Below are 21014 nucleotides of genomic sequence, written 5' to 3'. Positions count from 1 at the left end.
ACCTGCTCCACTCTTTCCTGCCCCACTTTCAGCTGTGTTGAGTTGCAAAAGCCTTGAGCTGCCCACTGAGCTGAGCTTTGCGGAGGTGAGCTGCCAGCTGGGATGAGTAGTGCTGAGCCACCCTCCCCTTTCACCCAGGTGAGACAGACCTTTTCTGAAGTCTTCTAAATTATCTCATGTAGCAGGCTTTTGTCTCTCTTTTTGCAGGTTCTGTAGTTCCAGAATCTGTTTAGAGGCTTAATTTAATGTTGTTTTTGAGGGAAATATGGGGAAGCTCAGGAAAGTTCCTAGCTTCTCTTGGCTCCCCAAAGCCCTAGGTTTTTAGCTAATGAATGTCTTTGTATCTACATGTCCCTCATCCTATACTTATCTTAATGATTTTTTATTTTTTTTTAAGTGAGGCAATTGGGGTTAAGTGACTTGCCTAGGGTCACACAGCTAGTAAGTGTTAAGTGTCTGAGGTCGGATTTGAACTCAGGTACTGCTGAATCCAGGGCCAGTGCTCTATCCACTGTGCCACCTAGCTGCCCCTCTTGATGATTTTTTAAATATAAATCAAAGACTTTACATTTACAACTCTTAAATATCTTTTATCCCTTTCAATAATGACATTCCCCTTATAGAAATCTCTTTAGATCTTGATTCTATTATTTAATATAGCACTTGAAATTTTGTATTTTCTGCAAATATGCTAAACATGACAGCCATAACTTCAGTCAAGCTATTGTTAAAAATTTCTAACAGAACTAGGTCAAAGACAAAAAGCTCTGTAACATACTATTAGAGACATCCCTTCAGGTTCCTAGCAATGTATTAATTACCACTCTTTAATTATAATACAAATAAGACCTCACATTTGTTTGTCACTCCAAGACTTATTAATCACTTCAAACAGACCATCTCTTTCAATCCTTTCAATAATTGGAATCATTAATACAGGGTACTATTAAATGGTGATGAGAAGATCAGAAACCAGAAATTCAGAGAAGTCATCACTTGACCAGGATTAAATAGCTAGAACATGTTTAGGGCAAAATTGCAGTCTCTAGCTTCCTGGACCATATAAATCTTCCTAACTCTCTCTGTGTCTGTCTCTCTCTCTGTCTCTCTGTCTCTGTCTCTGTCTCTCTCTCTCTCTCTCTATATATATATATATACACATATATACATACATACATGCATACATATACATACACATATTTTAGCAGCCATTCTATATCTATCTACAATGGCATTAAGGGGATAGCTAGGTGGTGCAGTTGATAGAGAAGGTGTTGGAGGTAGGAGGACCTGAGTTCAATTCTCACCTCAGATACTTAGTAGTTGTTTGACCCTAAGCAAGTAACTTAACCCCAATTGCCTTAAAATACTCAGGACTATCTCCAGTGTTCCTGATATATATATATCTTGCCACTAGACCCAGATGGCTCTGGAAGAGAGAGACTGATGACTTTGCAGAGCTCTTCTTCACATAAATCCATTTCAGAGCAAGTCATGACATCATGTTCCTTTTCAAGAATGAAGTACAAACAACAACATACAACATTTGAAACTGTCAAATACTTTGTCAAAACCCAAATTATACCATTTCCATGGCATTCCTCTGATTTAATAATACAACTGTGTCAAAAATCAAAATTAAATTAGTTCAGAATGATATCATTTGGAATTCATATTAGTTCTTGTTAATTATATTTCTCTTCACAGAATACTGAAGCCCCCACACCGCATTTTCATAATGCATGCTAGAATTTTGCTAGTCATCAAAGTCAAGTTCATAGTTTGATGTATCCCTCCTCTAAACATGAATTTATTGATGATCATGAATTTTCTTTAGTAAGATTTTGCCCATTCTCTACCATTCTTTAAAGATCACTGGCAAAGGTTCTCTAGTTACATCTATAAAGTCTTTCCATAAACTGGGAAGTAGTTTGTCCATACCTGGTTATTTGAAGGTAATTGGGTACTCTCTTAGCATCTCACTTATATTGGGTTTCATTTCTCACTTAACCATTCTTGTTTCATTACAATTTGAATCTGAATACTATTCTTCTTAGTTGAGAAAACAAATGTGAAATAGATATTGTAAGTTTCCCCCCCCTTCTTCTAATAATGTATTATTACCTTTTTATGTCCATAAAGCAGAGTCTATATTCCTTCATTGATTTCTCCCTCCCCTCACCCCCCATTTTCCCTAACATAAAAGAATCATCAAAATTCACAGTCCTTCATTGTGGCATGAAGTGACACAATGCTTAACGCACAAACTCTAATGAGTCCTACGGAGTCAGAAAACCTTTAATTATGGGTATAGCCACCCTATCCCACCCTCCAATGGCTACTATCCAGCGATAAACCTAGATAAGTTCAGAATGGCACATACCCAGGAATCTGGAGCCAGGAAATTAATGTCTTAAGCTATAGCAAATCACAAAGTTTGTCTTAAAACCAATGGTGTCAAACTCAAAAAAAAAAAATGAGGGCTACTAACTTATGTTTAAGGATCTTTGTGGGTCACATATTGACTTAGTTTAAAATTTTAATATTATCCATAATTTGCTGCATGTTTTATTTTGTTAAATCTTTCCCAATTTTGTTTTAATCCCTTTTAAGTGACATATAACTTAATTTTAAAATGTACCATTATCGATGTTTTATGATATTTTTATTTATTTTGTTAAGTATTTCACCATTTGCATTTTAATCTAGCACAGGCCCAATTCATTAGCGTTGTGAGTTGCCTGTAACTTACTGGCCACATATGTGATGGCTCTGTCCTAACCCAGCCATCACAACTTTGTGATCTGTGACAAGAAGGACACTCACATCATCAATGAGAGCACAGATCCTTGAAAGATCTAAGTATAAAATCACTACTATACTCATATGTTTGAGAGACAAGCTCTTATAGAAACATTTTTACCTCAAATTTTTACCATACCAACGAGCCTCTCAGCAGAAAGCCAGCAATCATGTTGCTGTATGGATAAGTGGTATCTAAATACTTTCAACTCAAAGTATTGTTATGACCATAGTAGGCAGACACAACTTGTAATTTGCTTCATTTTAGCTGTCCCTTCTCCAGGGTGAATAACAAGAGTATCTCTGACCTTTCCTAATAAGTCATCATTAAAAACTTTTGAAGCAATTTTGGACTTTTTTTCTTAAAATTCTCCAAGTTTCCTATAACCTTCTGTAGTTGTTATGCCAAGGAAATGTCATAGTTGAGAAGATTTTGACTAGTGCTGAATACAGTTAGAGAATGCCATTGCTAGTTCCATATCTCATGCTCTTGTTTTATGTCTGCCAGCATTGGGTATGTCACACTTTTTTTTTTAATCTTCCAATATGGAATCTATTTTCTTTTGAACTGTAGAAATCCATAGTTGACTCTTCCATGTTACTGCTCTGGAGTATAACAATATATCGTCTCTTACTTCACCCAAATTATTTTTTTCTATTCTTTAGAACTGTAGATTCATTGTGTTATTTTGATTGCTTGTTTAGCGGTAATAGGGCTTCTCCCAAGAAGTGAAGAAAAGACAATGGAGTATCAGAATGAAGAAAATAAAGACATACCAACTAAAACACAGTCAACTAATTCATCTTTGGGTCATTGCATTTTGTTGGTCTTAGTTAAATCTGAATTTCCAATGAATATCTTTGCTATTTTATTCAAAGCTATGTGAGCAATGTTAGCAATGTAAATCCTTGAGAAAAGGGAAGGTAAGACAGATATCTCTCTCTATCTCTTAACTCTCTGGTATGTCTAGACTCTAGAGGATATGTTTTGTGCTTATTCAATCCAGATTCCCAACTGGATGGCCAAAACTGCCAATCAAAGTGATATCTTTGTGTGAATATATACATGTTTATTTGCTTGTTTATCTACTTAGAAATAGTTCAACCCTACACAAAAGAAGGACTAAGAATTCAAACAAGGTTTCTTCTTTCATATCCCCATCCCAGGTGACATGCCAATTCTAGTTTGGGTTCCAAGGGATCAAAAGAACATAGCCGCAAGTTCCTTTCTTACCACATGGGAAAGTAAAGATTGCTTCTGTTGGGGAATGGGGAAAAAACAACTATAAAATGTACTGAATAAATTTTATTCTAAAGATATTTGTACTTGTTGCATTTAACTCAGGATTCAGATTTGTACAGTTTTCCCCTATGCTATGTTATAGACAAAAGCTTCTTAAACTTTTTCCACTTGGGCCTTCTTTTCACCCAAGATATTTTTATGTGACCCTGAGTATATAGGTACATAAAATAGGCATACATAACCTTTAACTGATGTCAAATTTTGTGTAACCCACCCCCCATATAGTTACTGAAACTCATGGGTTGGGACCCATAGTTTAAGAAGCCAGGCTGGAGACTGTCAGAGTCAACAATAGGCAAAGTAGTTGAAAGAAACAAAATTTGTTTTGTTAACTTGCATGTCTCCTTTTTAATACACCTTTTCAAAACCTCTGAGGCTCACAATTGACTACCAGAACCCAATATATGAAGTAATTTTATGCTGAGGGTCCCATGCTCTATATGTTTCTCTATCCTGTCCCCCAAGCCCCACAAAGAAAGAGCTTAATATCTTGTGATTTAGTAGAGAAATTATTTAAGACTAAAAAGTTAATAGCTGATAATAGTTAATGAGATCCCCTTCCCAGATAAAATTAACATTTTATCAGGGGCCTTAAAGCCATAATTCAAGCAAGTAAAACAAGGATGTTTCAGACATTGTGTCAGAGTAGTCATTTTGGGGTGACCTGAGGGAGATGGGACTTTGACTAGAACTCCTCCAATCATTCCATGGATGTAATTCCTGACTGCCTATTTATGAGCCTAATATTTTTTGTTGTGCCTGACTCTTGGGCAGCAAGGTTTCACAGTAAATACAGCATCAATTCTGGAATCATGAAAACCTGAGTTCAAATCTGGCCTCAGACACTAGCTATGTGACATGAACAAGTTAACTCTGTTGATCCAGTTATTCATCTGGATAAAAAAAAAAATGGCAAAATACCCCAGTATCATAGCCAAGGAAACCCCAAGCGAGGTTACAGAGAGTTGCACGTTACTGAAATAAATCAACAACACTTCACCCTTATCCTCATCTACCATGGCTATGGCTTTTCCCAGGTGTAGTAGGCAGATTTGCAACAAGGAATTTCTCTGTCTGAGGCAAACTTTATAATGGGGTAAGTTCATTGGTAGCTTCCTATTTTAGTAATTCTTTTTGCTAACTAGGTACTAAACTCTATTGTTTCTATGTCCTGAGAGAAAACAAATGCTGTAAGGGAACACTAACTTCAACATCTGGACAAAACCTAGTTATAATTCTGGTGGGGAGGCATATTGTAGTAGTTATGTAACCATGCTTGGTACCTTGAGCAAATCCATTCCACCCAATCCCTACTACCACCACAAATTTTGTTCTTCACAGATAATTAGCTATTTGCCATACTGCTTGTATTTTTTTTTCCCTAGCCCTTGCTGCTGGCAGAGCAGGAAGGCTTCATGATGTCTTGCTTTTTGTCTCATTGATAAAAGACACTGCCACCATCCCCTACATTATATCTTTTAGGAACTGGCTTAGTGACAGAGACATGGCAATAATTAAAGGGAAAATGCATGACCAACCCCAGTTAATCCTTTTCATTTCTCAGATGAAGTTGTTTTCAGCAGTTGCTGTTATAGCTAGATCAAGTGAAATAAGATGTTTGGCACAGGATAAAGGACGATGGGATAGAGGGTGGGGCATAGGAGACCATTGAACCAGGACTCCTCTGACATCCAATAAAGTATGACCCTCAGGTGAGACTGTTTATATAGCATCTATCTGTCTATCTGTCTGTCTGTCTGTCTGTCTGTCTGTCTATCTATCTATCTATCTATCTATCTATCTATCTATCTATCTATCTATCTGTCATCTACCTATCTTGGCAGGGCAATGAGGGTTAAGTGACTTGCCCAGGGTCACACAGCTAGTAAGTTTCAAGTGTCTGAGGCCAGACTTGAACTCAGGTCCTCCTGAATTCAGGGCCCATGCTTTATCCACTGAGCCACCTAGCTGCCTTTTATTTTTCTGTTTATATATCTTTTTTGTTTGTTTGTTTTTGTTTTTGTTTTTTAGTGAGGCAATTGGGGTTAAATGACTTGCCCAGGGTCACTCAGCTAGGAAGTGTTAAGTGTCTGAGGCCGGATTTGAACTCAGGTACTCCTGACTCCAGGGCCAGTGCTCTATCTGCTGAGCCACCTAGCCACCCTGTTCATATATCTTTTAATTATCGCTCCATAAACTATGGACTTTGTATTGTATTATTGTAGATTTATGTTTGTATTTGTATTTGTGCTTGTATTAAATATATAGCTGCTTTCAAGAGCAACGCAATTCTCCATCCCAACCTTGCTGCTAGTTATTCTAGCAGTTTGCATTATTGCACATTTGTACTGTGCTTTACAATTTTCCTTCAAAATGCCATTAATTCTCCAAACCATCTTCCACACAACTGCTGAACTGATATTCCTGCAACATATATCTGGCCATGTCACTTCTATTTGAGAAGCTTTAATCACTCCGTGATGCCTCAAAGATAAAAACCAAACTCACCCTTCATTATCTGGCTCCAAAATATCTATGTTCCAGTTAAATTGGCTCACTTTATATATATATATATATATATATATATATATATATATATATATATATATATATATATATATATATATATATATATATATATATATGTGTGTGTGTGTGTGTGTGTGTGTATGTGTGTATATATGTATATGTACATATGTATGCATGTATATGTATATGTGTGTATATATACATTCACGCACACATACATATATACACATATATATTTATGTATATATATATACATATATAATATTCTGTTGGTTGTATAATGTTCTTTGTATATATAATATTCTGAGGCTTTTTCCTCCCTTCATACATTTGAACAGACTGTCCCCCATGCCTGAAATGCTATCCTTGTTCATTTATATTCCTTGGAGTCCCTATCTCCATTTAGGGCTCAGCTCACATGACACTTTTGACATGAAGTTTTCCTGATTCAGCTAGATCGAAGGAATTACACTTTGGATGAGTTTTTGAATTTACCTATTTGTGTACATGTTATTTTCCTCCACTAGAATATCAGATCCTTGAGGACAGGTACTTTTCACTTAAAAACAACAACAACAACAACAAACATTCCACACCTTTGTATCACCAGTGCCCAGCAAAATACCTGGTGTGGATTGAAGAGAATTATTGAAATTTCTCATATAAAGATGAATAGGGTGCATATAATTTTAATATTTTGGACATTAAGGATTTAGACAGACATGGGATAAATACGGAGAAAGATTATTATAAATAATGATTACTAATGCAAAGCATAATTGTGCATGAAATTACAGAGCAACACATTCAGATAATTGTGTTTTTAAAAATCTGCTAATAACTGCAGTCATTATATAAGAGAGATAGATGGTCATCATTGTGGTGTGATTTGTGCAGAATAAGGATAGTGGGAGGGCAGCTGTGTCCAAAAATGTCTTTCTAACTCCAGCCTCCCACTGCTTAAAATATTGTTATTCATTTATCATGCATTCACTTCTGTATTCATTCTACAAGCATTTGTTGACTGTCTATTATGGTTATTATCTTGCCCATAGTCTTCCCCTTTTGTTTGGCAGACATTCCCAAAACAAGATCAAGTTCACATATTTGTCTAAGACTAATCGTGATAATCAAAACAAATTACAAAGCAATGGCATATTCAATAATTCAATAATGGTCTTATCAGAAGGCAACTTTATGGGCCACACAAGCCTTTTTATTGTGCCAGATTTATTGGAGTATCTGGGTTCAAGTTCTGGTTCTATATGACCTTGGGAAATTTGCTGAATCCTGTTTGATCTCAATTTCTTCATTTGTAAAATGAGAGGGTTGGATAGGATGGTCTATTAAGGTCACTTCCAGCTCTAAATGTTTGATACTATAATCATAGAAGTTTCTTTGCTACCCAGTGGCTGTTTGGGGTGTGTAACTATGGGTTTCTTCCTAATTTTGTTATATGCATATTTTATTATATGTATCAAGGTTGGGAGAGAGAAAGCACTTTCTTATATGGGGAGGGCAGTTTCTTCCTGTTCACATAGCCCATATCTCATTTACTCAAGCACCACCCAATTTGTTTTCCATATACCTATGAAGTTTTTCTCTCCTTAACCATATGTTTTGAGATATCCAAATGGTTGTATGACCCTACTCATAGATTTGAATTAATTTTCCCGTTTCATCCAAGTCTTGGGATATGTCTATGTAGCAGGATCCTGCCTAAATAACCAAAGAGAGTACCAGAGGCATCATGGTATACTGGAGGGGGTGTTGGACTTGGAGGCCAGAAAACCTAGGTTCAAATACCACCTCACAAATTCACAAATTATATGACTATGGGAAAGTCTTTGAAGCACTCTGTGCATCAGGTTCCCCATCCATAAAATGAGGGCTTTGTTCTCAAGCCTCTCTGAAGCACTTTCTATCTCTAACTCTCTGGTCTTCTGATACACAGTGGTCATAAATTTATCCAAATCTTCTGAATAAATGACACTCATTTAGCAGTAAAATTGTACAGGATGGACATAGGTGCCTAATTTGACTCATTGTGACTATGTTTTCATGGTACTTTGAGTCAAATCCATGTCAGAAGTTAAGATAGAATCTGGTCAATGAACCCACCCTCTACAGGACCCCTCTGTTGTTTGGAGGTATGCAGATAACAAAAGTAAAATACTGAGCATATTATTCACTTTGCATTCCTATCTTTTGGCATCTTTTGTTTAGATCTTAAGCAGCTAAATTATTACTATAGTGGGATTGACAACCCTGAGTGGAGAGATAGGAATGTTATGAAGATCCACATTTCAGAGGCATTCTGTTATATTGTTCTCTTGTCTGGTAAAACACTTATTGAAAATACCCCACCCTCCCTTATCTGTTCAGGTCAAATGAGCAGGACACGGTTTATCATTATGCAAGCTCAAGGAGAAGGACGACCCTGCCCCACGCAGCTCACCCAGCAGAAAACCTGTCCTGTGAAGCCCTGTTACAGTTGGGTAATGGGGGACTGGTCAGCTTGTAAATTGGAGGTAGGTCACCTAATGATACTTCAAGAAATATTTCTCAGTGACATTCCCTGATGCTTCAGCAGCATGTTGATGGAATACATTTTGCATCATCAGGCAAAGCATATATTTTTAATGCAGTTGAGTGCATGGAAAAACTACTGGCAAGTCAGCACACCTCATGAAGAATGCCACTCCAAAAAAGTGAATAGGCATTCATTAGGCTCTAATTGTAAGCTGGGGCCTGGGGCTTCCAATTTATTTGGCTTTCACATGAATTGCACATGATTTTCCAGGCTCCTGAGGAATATCAAAGTATTATCTAATTAAGCAAAATCCTGCTGTGGAGGAAATGTACATCTTCTTATGGAGTATGTGTGTGTGTGTGTGAGTATTCATATGTATATCTATTTATGGAGGGAAATAGATATATGCATCTCTATGCATAGAGATATTTATAGGTAGATATCAATGGAAATATGTAGATATCTGTAGATAAGAGATAAATGCACACATATATATGTGTGTATATAAGTGTATACATATATATATACATACACACACATATATATGTGTATGTGTATATGTGTGTATGTGTGTGTATATGTGTATATATACACACACATACATTCCTAGACACACACACTTATTTTTAAACTTAGATATGGCCCAGCATATGGTCAGAAAAGCAAACGTATATGAATGTTGTATTTTAAAGTTATTACATGAAGCAAGATTACTACATTTTCCTCCATGATTACTTTTTTATTGGCCTGAAATATAAATGCCTAGCAACATTGCAATACATCACCACACAGAATACTGGTTTTGCTGCATCAGCAGAGGGCCCCCTGCAGCTTCTCTCTGGCTTCTTTATGAATGCACTGATTTCTCTCCCTTCCCCCTCCCCCATTTCTCTACTGATTTATCTTTCCAAATGTGTTTTGAAGTAAAACATACTTTAAAATTAATTAACAATTAATTCTGATTATGCATTTTTTAAACAATGCAGAAAATACTCACCTAGAGACAATTTGGAAATCTTATTGGAATCATATTGTAATTTGCTATTAAAATCATGCAAAAATAAATGAATAAACATCAATATATTTCAATCGGTCTCAGAGCTAAGAAAGTCTGTCATATTTGGCAGTCTTTCCCTCCCCCTCATCCAGAAACTCACTATTAATTAGTTAAGACCATAGCAACATAACTAGTTAAAAATACATTCAAATTTTGTGCAAGGCTAAGCTCATTATACCTTTGACTATTTTGCAATGCCAGGAAGATCTCCCTGGAAGCCCAGGCAAATAGAAAAATGGAATCTAAAAGCCATACCTTTTTCTTCATGCCTCTGAATGGCTGCTGCTGGTTTTGAGGAGGCTATAGAAAACAGAGACTTCAGCAAGCTTTACTTTCTCCATTAATGATTAGGAGTGGGAAAAGTTTCCTAAGTCCCATCCTTCTCTGTTTCCCTCATTGTTTTGGTTTCTCATTTCCCTTTTCTCTAGCATCCTTTTCCCTTTCAGATATCAGTCAGTTTGCTCAAGCCAATGTTTGTTCATACAGGTCATACGTTGCTGTCATGTGGTACATTTTAGCTCAACAAACATTTTATTAAGAGTCTATTCTCTGGGCAGTGTGGAGTGGTCCACAGAGAGCTTGCCTCAGAGTCCCTTGAACACATTTTGGATGGGTGTCCCTGGGCAGCTGGGACCACACACTCTATCAGTGCCCTGAGTCATTCTCTAAGACTAAGTTGCAGTGGCAGCTAGGTAGCATAGTGGATAAAGCGCCGGCCCTGGATTCAGGAGGACCTGAGTTCAAATCTGGTCTCAGACACACTTGACACTTACTAGCTGTGTTACTCTGGGCAAGTCACTTAGCCCTAATTGCCTTGCCAAAAAAAAAAGACAAACTTGCAGACAAGGAGGTGTTCCATATTGTTAAAGAAAGTTCCTCTCCAAGTTCTCATTATGCTGACAAAAGCATAGGTGATATATGTGTGTATGTAAATATATATTTATATATATGTGTGTGTGTGTGTGTATGTATATGTACATGTGTAAGTATATATGAACATACAAAGAAAATTATTTTAACCCTCTCCTCAAGGTGCTATTATTCTTCTAGAGGTAGGAAGAATTTGACATAGGCAGCTAGATAGCACAGTGGTTAGAGCACTAACCACTAACCACAGCCATCAATATCTGAGTTCCAATATGACTTCAAACACTTACTTGCTATGTAAACTTGGTCAAGTCAGAGGTTTATAGAGATTAAGATCTCTGTTTGCCTCACTCTCTTCATTTGTAAAATGGGGGTAGTGTTTTTGTGATGATCAAATAAGATAATAATTGTAAAAGCCCTTAGCACAGTGCCTGGTACATAGTAAGTACTTAATAAAAAGCTATTATTATAATTTACTCAGATGAATGAAAGTATGGTTTGATGGAAGCAAAAGGTATCATATCAAGACATTAATTAATTTTTTATTACCAATATAATATCAACAAATAAAGTTTCTAATATACAAAGAAGGAAAAAAATGTAGATCATGTATAAAACCCAATTTTTTCTTTAAAACTGTCCATAAAATTTGAAGTAGTAATAAAAATTATCATCTTTCTGTCCCCTGTATATCTTGAATATTTTATTAATGTTATTTTTCTTGTCTTTCTACATTTCTATCACTCCCCACTACAACCTAGCCCATGCCCAATAGAAGACATATCTTATCACAAATAGGTATAAGTAGACAGAAAAACACACACACACACATACACACAAATGGGCTATGTCTTTCAATCTTCTTTTTTTGCATGTCTAGTGCATTTAACTCAGAGAATCAGAGAGGGCAAGGGAACACTTTTAGCTGAAGAGATCAGGAAAGGTTTTGTGAAAGTGGTGGTATCTGAGCTGAATTCTGAAATAAGGTGAGAAAATGAAAGGAGGATGTTGAGAAGGACAAGGTTTCAGGCATGGGGATAGTAGTTAACTGGCAACATGAGGAACTAGTAGTACATTTTTCCTAGAGCATAGATTCCACTAAAATAGTCATGTGAAATGACCCTAGGAAGGTGAGTTGGATCCCAGTTGTGGGGGTCTTTACATGTCATTTTCTATAACCTCCAAAAAAATGGAGAGCCACTAAAGGTTTTGAGGTGTTCTGTGGTCAGATATTTTCCATTAGCATGTCATTCTGGAGCTGTGTGAAAGAAAAATTGAGAAATGGTGGTATTTGTTAGAAGGAGACGAGTTAGAAGGAGACCAAAATAATCAGAGCAGGTGGTTCTGCACCAGGGTGGTAAAAATTGGAGCAGAGAAAAGGAAATGACACAGAAGGAACAATTAATGGTGGCTCTTCTATTTCAAGCCTGAATGATTTGGGTAATTGTGGTATCATCTTTAGGAGTAGAGAAGCTCGAAGAAGATATTTTTAGTAAGAGTTAAGTTTTTGTGTTTGAATTTCTGATAATCAGGTGCATATTAAAGGGAATATATGTAGTAAGTAGAAGTAGAGGACTGGAATTTGAGGGATTATCATGGTATCATCAAGGCAGAGAATATGTGCAAATAAAAGGAGTGGAAGAAAGAATTGGGCATAATAAGAGATGATTTTCCCCCCAAGGGGTGTTGGTGGTCTGTACCTGATTTTATTTTATTTTATATTATTGGGACCTCCCAATGTGGAAAATCATTCCATTGATGCATACAGGTAACATTTATATCTTACTGTCTCAGAGTCTTGCTTGGGACATTGAGACCTTGTCTCTTGTCCATGGTCATGAAACTATAATGTGTCAGAGACAGCACTTAAACCCAGATCTTGCTGAAGACAAAGTTAGCATTCTGTCCAATATGTGACTACTTCTCATGAGAATGGTAAACCTGAGAGAGAGAGAGAGAGAGAGAGAGAGAGAGAGAGAGAGAGAGAGAGAGAGAGAGAGAGAGAGAGAACAACTAGTCAGATAAAGAAGAAAACCAAGAAAGAGAGAAAGAGAACAGGGAAGAGAAAAAAAGAAGGCATTTCCAGGAATAGAGGGGGATTGTCAGTATCAAATGCTGCAATGAAGTCTGGGATAATGAGAACTGGGGAAAGACCATTGTATTTAGAAATTGAGATTTCAGTTTGAAGAAAATGGTAGAGTTGAAAACCAGACTACAAGGGGTTGAGGAGTGAATGAATGGTGAGAAGGGGAATGTTGGCTATTGTTTCTAGGACTATACAGTGAAAATAAGGAACTGTAAAGTGATAGCTTGCCGATATACTAGGGTCAGGGAAATATTTTCAAAGATAAAAGAAATCCATCCCTATAAATGCTGGAAGATACTGGTGTAGGAGCCAGAATAGAGGGGGGAAATGAATAAAAACAGTCAGAAAAGCAGGAAAACATAGACAGGCAGACACAGAGAAAATAATAGGAACAGGCAGATAGAATGATGGAATGACCAACAAAGCAAGTTCCTAAAGGAAATAGGAAAGTCCAGAATGAATGGAACAATTGAGAAGAGTTAGTGTTGGCATGGAAAAAAAAAAAAAACCCTTCATGCTTTGTGATGGGAAGAAAGGAGTAGAGGATCAGCAAAGATGTAGAGAAGTATCAAAATGGGAAAAGGAGATGAGAGAACACTTGACTACTTCACTTTCTTTAAGTAGTAGATGTTAAGTAGTTTGTAGTAAAACCAATTAAGACATTTTTCAGACTTCCTCACACAGCATTCAGATGATTAGTAGTAGAAGCAGAGATTGAGTATGATAGAGGAGGTAAGCCAGGGTTGGGTATAGTACAGCATGAGCAATTGAAGGACAGGCTATGTTGGACAAGCTAACTATAGGGTCAGATTAGAAAGGGAAGAAATAGACCAAGACAAATGTGGTGTCACGATAAGCAGGAGGAGGTAAGGCACTAGAAGTTATGGTGAGTAGGTTTTTGTTTTGTACACAAATCTGTTGTCTTCCCCAAATAGCATACAAATGCCTTGAAGACAGGAAGTGTCATTTTGTCTAATCCAGAACTTAGCCCAAAGACTGGTGAATAGTAAGTGCTTAAGAAATGTTTGTTGATTGGTTGTCTTAATGTATTACTGCCTGGATTGTCTGATATGAACTGTCTGATAGATAAAAGAGAAAATTGTGCAAATAAAAGGACTTGTTGTTATACACTGATTACTATTGCAGAAAGACAAGGGCTTTGCTGCCCTAGGAATGTCAACCTAACTCACAGTACAAGACATTGAATTCCCTTCCAAAATGAAAACAAGAAAGGTAAAAAGAAATTTATATCCTGTGGTTATACATGTTCTCATGAGAAGTGATTAGGGATAAGACCATTTTATCACATATAATACCAAGACAAATTCTGTGTGGTTTCCATTTCTAGTCAATCTTGGCAAAATTCCAATGCAAGTCATTATTTTCTGACTACTTAAATTCCCTGGCAGTTTCATTTTCCTACCTCAGCTTCCCCACCAGTCCAACCCAGCTGGACAGCATTGCTCTGTGCAGATTTGTGTCAGCAGTTGACAGATGGCTCCCCAGGGGAGGAAGGCTTCGTAAATGTGCAAAGATCTTTGGGATTTTCCCAAGCAAGAGGTGGCAGGAACCGCAAATATGAGAAAGGCTGATGGCTTGTGGTGGTGCTGATTGTGTAATTAAACTTTCATAGGGTGGAGACTGTGGTGATGGAGTTCAAGTTCGAAACCTCTCCTGTGTGGTCCACAATGCTTCAGCTTCTCCCACTGGCAAACAAGTAGAAAATACATTATGTGGAGAACTGCTCCCTCAAGACAGTGTCCTACAGCTGCCTTGCTCTGTGCCTTGCCCAGGTAAGCAGTCTCTGAAGCACTGTGACCTAATTTGCTATCCAATTTTGACTGACAATAGCAATGTAAAGGCCTTAACTTTTGAAATTGAAAATTCACAGTTATTTTAAGATTGTCTTTCATTTTAAATGTCTCCTTCCTTCTTCATCACAATTGTGTTTGCATTTAATATATATGTAAAGGGTGGGTTGAAATCACTTCAATGAACTGAGCCCTGATACACTTATGGAGTGAGAACATTTCTCAATTGTTTCCTATTGTGAACAAAGACTGAACATTGTTCTAGGTATGACAGAAATTCTGTTCTTGATTAGTTGGGTGAGGGAGGGCTTGGTCATACCCTCTGAGATCTGAATAAAATCTTCTAGCTGGTTAGAATGGGGCTTCCAGTAAGGAGTGAATCAGGAGAGAATGAATCGGTCAAACGAATGAGGAAGAGTCACTGGAAAGAGTGGGAGGAGGGGAAGAAACCCCAATTTATAAAAGAGTTGAGAGAGTAGCTCTAGAGAATGAATTACATTGATATGGGGAAATGTTTTTTATATTGAGATGATGGTAGAGGGGGGAAGGTCTAGAAGTATCAGTGGGGAACAAGGAATATAATGGTAACTCTAGGTATCTCTGTATATTTAGTAATATAATAGGTAGAAATTTTAGTGTGGCTAAAATGTACTTTCTACTATAGGTTTATACCAAGTTGTAGTATAAAAAGTTATTGGGCTAAATGATATTCCCTATTATTAAACTTCCCATTCCTTTCCAATTGCTCTTGATTTAGATCAACTTGTTGTTGTAGCTCATGCTACTGCTATTGCTGTTGCAGTTGCTGTTGTCACTGTTGTTGCTTCTGCTGCTGCTGTTGCTGTTATTGTTGTTTTTGTTGTTGTTGGAGCATAAAGGGAACAGTGTATAGAGTTCTGGGTCTGGAATTGGGAAAACCTTAATTCAAATCTGGCCTCAGATACTTACTAGCTGTATGACTTCAGGAAAATCACTTAACTTGTATTTCCTTCAATGTCCTCAACTATAAAATGGGGATAATAACAGCCCTTAGCTCACAGGGTTTTGAGGATCAAAAGAAATATGTATAAAATACTCATTACAGGGCCTGATGTAGTAGGCACTATATAAATGCTTGTTCCATTTCTCCCTTACAATACTGCTATTGTATACTTTTGAAAATTAAATTATTTATACATCTTGAATCTTTGGTTACTGCTACTACCACAAAAAAATCTTTATTGTACCCTCTCAGTCCAGTGCCTTTGTCTACTAAATAAGGCATAAATGGTTTACACTGTTATTCATCATACCCTACAATCTGGCTCCAAACTTCTTCTACAACCTCATTTTTGTTTTGTTTTGTTTTTTTTCAGGGCAATGAGGGTTAAGTAACTTGCCCACAGTCACACAACTAGTAAGTGTCAAATGTCTGAGGCTGGATTTGAACTCAGGTCCTCCTGAATCCAGGTCCGGTGCTTTATCCACTGCACCACCTAGCTGCCCCAACCTCATTTTATGTTATTCTTTACATATTTTACTTGTGCTTTATTCTCATGCTGCCTTCTATTTCCTTGACTTTCTTTCATTACCCTTCATTCCTAGAATGAACATCTTCCTTCCCCTAATATCTCCATTGTTGAAGTATTTCCCTTATGTCAAGGTTTTCAACTTAGGTGTCCCCTTCTCCATGAAATGTTCAAGTTCAAAACCTTTCCTGGGTAGTCTACAGCTAAATTTCTGTTTGATTAAAATCTCAGCATAAGAATCTCCTCCTTTGTGAAGCCTATCCAGTTATTTCCCTAGCTAGAAATGTTTTCTCCTTCTTCTAATTTCTCATAGCATTTTACCTGAACCTCTCCACTGAAATTATAAAATCATAGAATCTCAAATCTGAAAAGAGATCTGAAAGTTCATCCAGCTCAGCCTATATCTGAAGCATGCATCACTTCTACAACATCTCCATTAAAAGATCAATCTATTTTAAAAAAAAGACAGAGAGAGATCAATCTATGAAGGCCTATGTACCTCACAACACTGGTTTATCTGTGTGTCTATGTACTTTACCAATGCATTTCAACTTACAGTAACATTCTTTGGAGTCATATGTCTCAGGCCAACTTCCTACTTGTCCTTCCTAACACATTCAGTTTGATCAGAAAGGTGTTGCCAAGTAGTTGTTATCTTTTCTTAGATGCACAGAACCTCAAAGGATTTCACGGGTCATTTAGTCCAACTCTATATTTAAGTTAGGGATACAACCTTAAAACAACATTCCATAAAAAGATCATATAGTTCTCATCCGAACTTAATGCCTCTAAACTGTGAGGACCCATTTTTAATTGGGGAGTGCTAGCTAAGCGGCTCGCCACAATATTGGGGCAAGGAAGGAAACCGGCAGCCTCCCTCAAAACAGAACAAGATTTATTTTAACAAGAATGAACTTAAAAAAAAAAAACACAAACAGGATCAGTAGGATCAAGGGAAAGGAAATAAAATGGGGAAAGGGAAATTATAATACCTGAAAAAATACCACCACCCAGGAATCAGCTGAAAATACGCAGCAGAACGCCAGTCTCTCTCTAGCTTCCACCTAGAATGCCCAATTCTCCTCCCCCAAACCTAGAAAAACCCCACACAGCCCCAGCCAATGGGATGGCCACTCTGACAGTCACATGACTGCCCTCACTAGGCTTCCAATCATTATCATTTTGCCAGGTCCATGTCGGGGAATGGTGATGATGTGAGGTGCCAGAGCCCTGGCATTGGCTACAACCAGTGGGTGGAGCACCGTGAGGTTTGCGGAGCCCCAGGCCAGTGTGTGCTGAGGCACAAAAACCTCAAATAACAATTAATTCTTTACATAACATAACCCCTTGCATATTTTGGCTAGCTCTAAATGTTAGGAATTCTTATTTCAGTCAAGCCAGAATCTGTGTCTGGAGCTTCTTACCATTATTCCTAATTCTGTACTTATGAGCAAAGTACATTAAGTGTATTTCCTTTTCCTTCAAATACTTAAACACTGATGTCATATCCCCCCTCATAAGCATCCTCTTTTATGAAGAAATAGTCCCCATTCATTCAAACAAATGGATGAAATAATTTTGAATTCTCTCATCATCTGATTGTCCACTTTTAAAGCCTTTTATCTTGTTACTATATTTCCTAAAACGTGGCACTCAAAATTTTATACTATTCTAGAATGATCTGACTAATACAGAATATAATGCGACCACACCTTCCTTTTTCTTGACACTATGTAGCCCCAAACTACATCTTTTTTAGGCTACCATGTCATACCATCATCTAATACGAAAAGTCCCTGTCTACTTAAATCCAGAGGTCTATTCACACAAGCAGTTGCCTAGGCACTGATCTTCTTGATTTTTTTTTAACTCAAGTTTGAAAAATATCCCCATTAAATTTTATTATATTTGTTTACGTCCATGATGCTAGTGTTTTGGAAAATTCTGAAAATAATAATTTTATAGCCAATGTATTATTTTTCTTTTCTAAGTTTGTGTCATATCCATAGTTGTTATTGACATCATATGTGACTTTGGAATATTTAACAGAAGAGATCCAAAGACTGATTACCTAGGAACATTCCACTAGATCCTTACTTCTAGATTGAAAATAAATTCATTAACTATTACTCTTTTGGTGTGCTCATTTCAGCAGAACATATACTAAAATTGGAACAATACAGAGAGGATTAGCATGGCTTCTGCTCAAGGATGACTTGCAAACTATTACTCTTTTGGATCAGTCTTTCAACCAGTTCCATATCTACTTAAGTGGACAATATCTGGCTAATCTCTCTTCATCTTGTTCATAGAGAAAATTTCTCAAATGCCTTGCCAAAGTCCAAGAATGCTTTGTTCATTATATACTTCTCCCCCACACCCTCTGATTTTTAATAAATAAATGCTTCAAAGGAAATCAAGTTAGTATGATTATTAATCAACTCATGTTGGTTCATAGTAACCACAGCTGAAACCATCTCTTTAATTCTACTTTTATTTTTCATTGTGCCTTATATCATAATTGTTTGTTTTGTATATGTCTTACCCTTCCCTCAACTTAAATAGGAAAATTCTTTAGGATACAGTTGATGTTCTATTTCCTTTCAGAAAACTCAATAGTACTTTGCAAATACTAGGCCTTTGATGGGCAGGGAAAGGAGAGAGAGAGGAGGGAAGGAAGGAAGGAAGGAAAGAAGAAAGGAAGGAAGGAAGGAGGGAGGGAGTGTTTATTAAGTGATTACTATGTTCTAGGAACTATGCTAAGTAAAAGCTTCACAAAAAAAATTATCTCATTTGTACCTCAAAACAACCATGGGCAGTAGGTATTATTATTAACCCCATTTCACATTTCAAGTTCCTGGGTCAGAGAGATGTTAAGTGACTTACCTGAGAACATATAGCTAGTAAGTGTCTGAAACTGGATTTATTAAACATCTACAATGTGGGGACATAAAGAAAGGCCAAAAAAAAATGGTCTCTGATCTTAAGGAGCTCATAGTCATGCCTGTTCCAATCCAGCCTCAAACACTTATTAGTTGTGTGACCCTGGGGAAATCACTTAACATATTTTTGCCTCAGTTTCTCCATCCTTAAAATGGGGATAATAATAGTATTTAACTTCCAAGGCTATTTTGGGGACCAAATGAGATACATAACTCTAAAGCACTCAGCACGCAGCCTGGTATATAGTAGTTTCTATAGAAACATCATCATCATTATTATTACTATTATTGTTATGCAAAGCTATAATTAACAATATTGCCACTTAAAGAAAACGCATGATGTAATTAAAACAAAATCAGTAATGGGTGAGAGTGGACCCTATGACACTGTGCTTATGATGGAGACATTGAGATGCTGGATGACCACTGATATAGAGATCTCTGTCCAGAGAGAGCCTGGAAGAACTTAACCAAGGAGTAACTCAAGCACCTATGTAGCAACTTCCAAGTTCATTTATTCATGCTAACTAGGTGCTAAGCTCAGTCAATTGTCAGGGCTGAAGGTGTGAATGGTTGTTACAATGCAAAAATAACAAATTTTTAAATTGTATAATCTTTTCAAAGTCATTCATTTTTGCAGCCTTTATATTTTGGTGCCTTGGGGAAAAACAGAGCCTTGCCCTAGTTGAAGGCTCTCTTGGCAAATCTAACCTCTTCACCTGTGCTCTTCATCTAACCCCCTACTGTCTTTTCTGGGACTTTGTTTCATCAATCATCTAGCCTTCCTCATGCATATTCATTCTCTCTTCTGCAGGCTCCTTCCTCTCAGCCTAAAACAAAATCAGATCTCTACATTATCTATTGAATAAAAAACAAATGCCTTAACCTGACATTCAGGGCCCTTCAACAACCCACATTTCCAGACATATTTCATATTACAATTCACGGGCTGTTTGCTTCAGCAAAACTGTATAGTTCTTTGACAGTGACTATGATTTTCCCATGTTTCTGCCATTCCCTGTGCCTGGAATGCCCTCAGCTCTTATGTTTGCCTTTTGAAATTCTATTCATTTTTCAACACCCAACTTAAATATCTTAAGCTCTCCCTGCCTTAGCTCATCCTCTCCCCTAAGCTGGCAAAGTTCTCCCCTTCCTTAGAATTCTAATAACTCTTTCTATTTCTCTTATGGATCTATCATGTCTGTTTTGTTCTACTACCATGTGTATATATTCCTTAGCCCTTTATATTATTAGCTTATTGAGAACAGAGCCATGTTTTCTTCAACTTTTCCTCTTTCTTAGCACCCAGCATAGTGTTGGTGCACAACAGTACTTAATAAATGTGGGTTTTATTTGTTTGGTGTTTTTGTAGGTGATTGTCATTTGACAGACTGGTCAGAGTGGAGTACTTGTGAATTAACATGCATAGATGGCAGAAGTTTTGAAACTATGGGCCGCCAATCTCGTTCAAGAACATTTGTAATTCAGTCATTTGAAAACCAAGACAACTGTCCTGAACAGGTGTTAGAAACCCGCCCTTGTACAGGTACTATAACCACTTTTATGGATTTTTATT

The 21014-nt window shown here is 37.0% G+C and overlaps 1 protein-coding gene and 1 pseudogene across 1 annotated transcript in view; both read left to right on the top strand.

Moving 5' to 3' along the window:
• The window catches only part of THSD7B (thrombospondin type 1 domain containing 7B), a 1126956-nt gene that overhangs the window by 1085054 nt on the left and 20888 nt on the right, over window positions 1-21014 (top strand). Inside the window, exons 22-24 of the mRNA XM_043994926.1 lie at window positions 9020-9165; window positions 14811-14970; window positions 20811-20984. Of these exons, the coding sequence (XP_043850861.1) occupies window positions 9020-9165; window positions 14811-14970; window positions 20811-20984 (480 nt within the window). The remainder of the gene's footprint in view (window positions 1-9019; window positions 9166-14810; window positions 14971-20810; window positions 20985-21014) is intronic.
• LOC122752267 lies at window positions 18636-18732 on the top strand (annotated as a pseudogene).

This window comes from Dromiciops gliroides, chromosome 3 (assembly GCF_019393635.1).
Source record: "Dromiciops gliroides isolate mDroGli1 chromosome 3, mDroGli1.pri, whole genome shotgun sequence".
NCBI classification, from domain to species: domain Eukaryota; kingdom Metazoa; phylum Chordata; class Mammalia; order Microbiotheria; family Microbiotheriidae; genus Dromiciops; species Dromiciops gliroides.
This window is presented reverse-complemented; position numbering and strand designations above follow the sequence as displayed.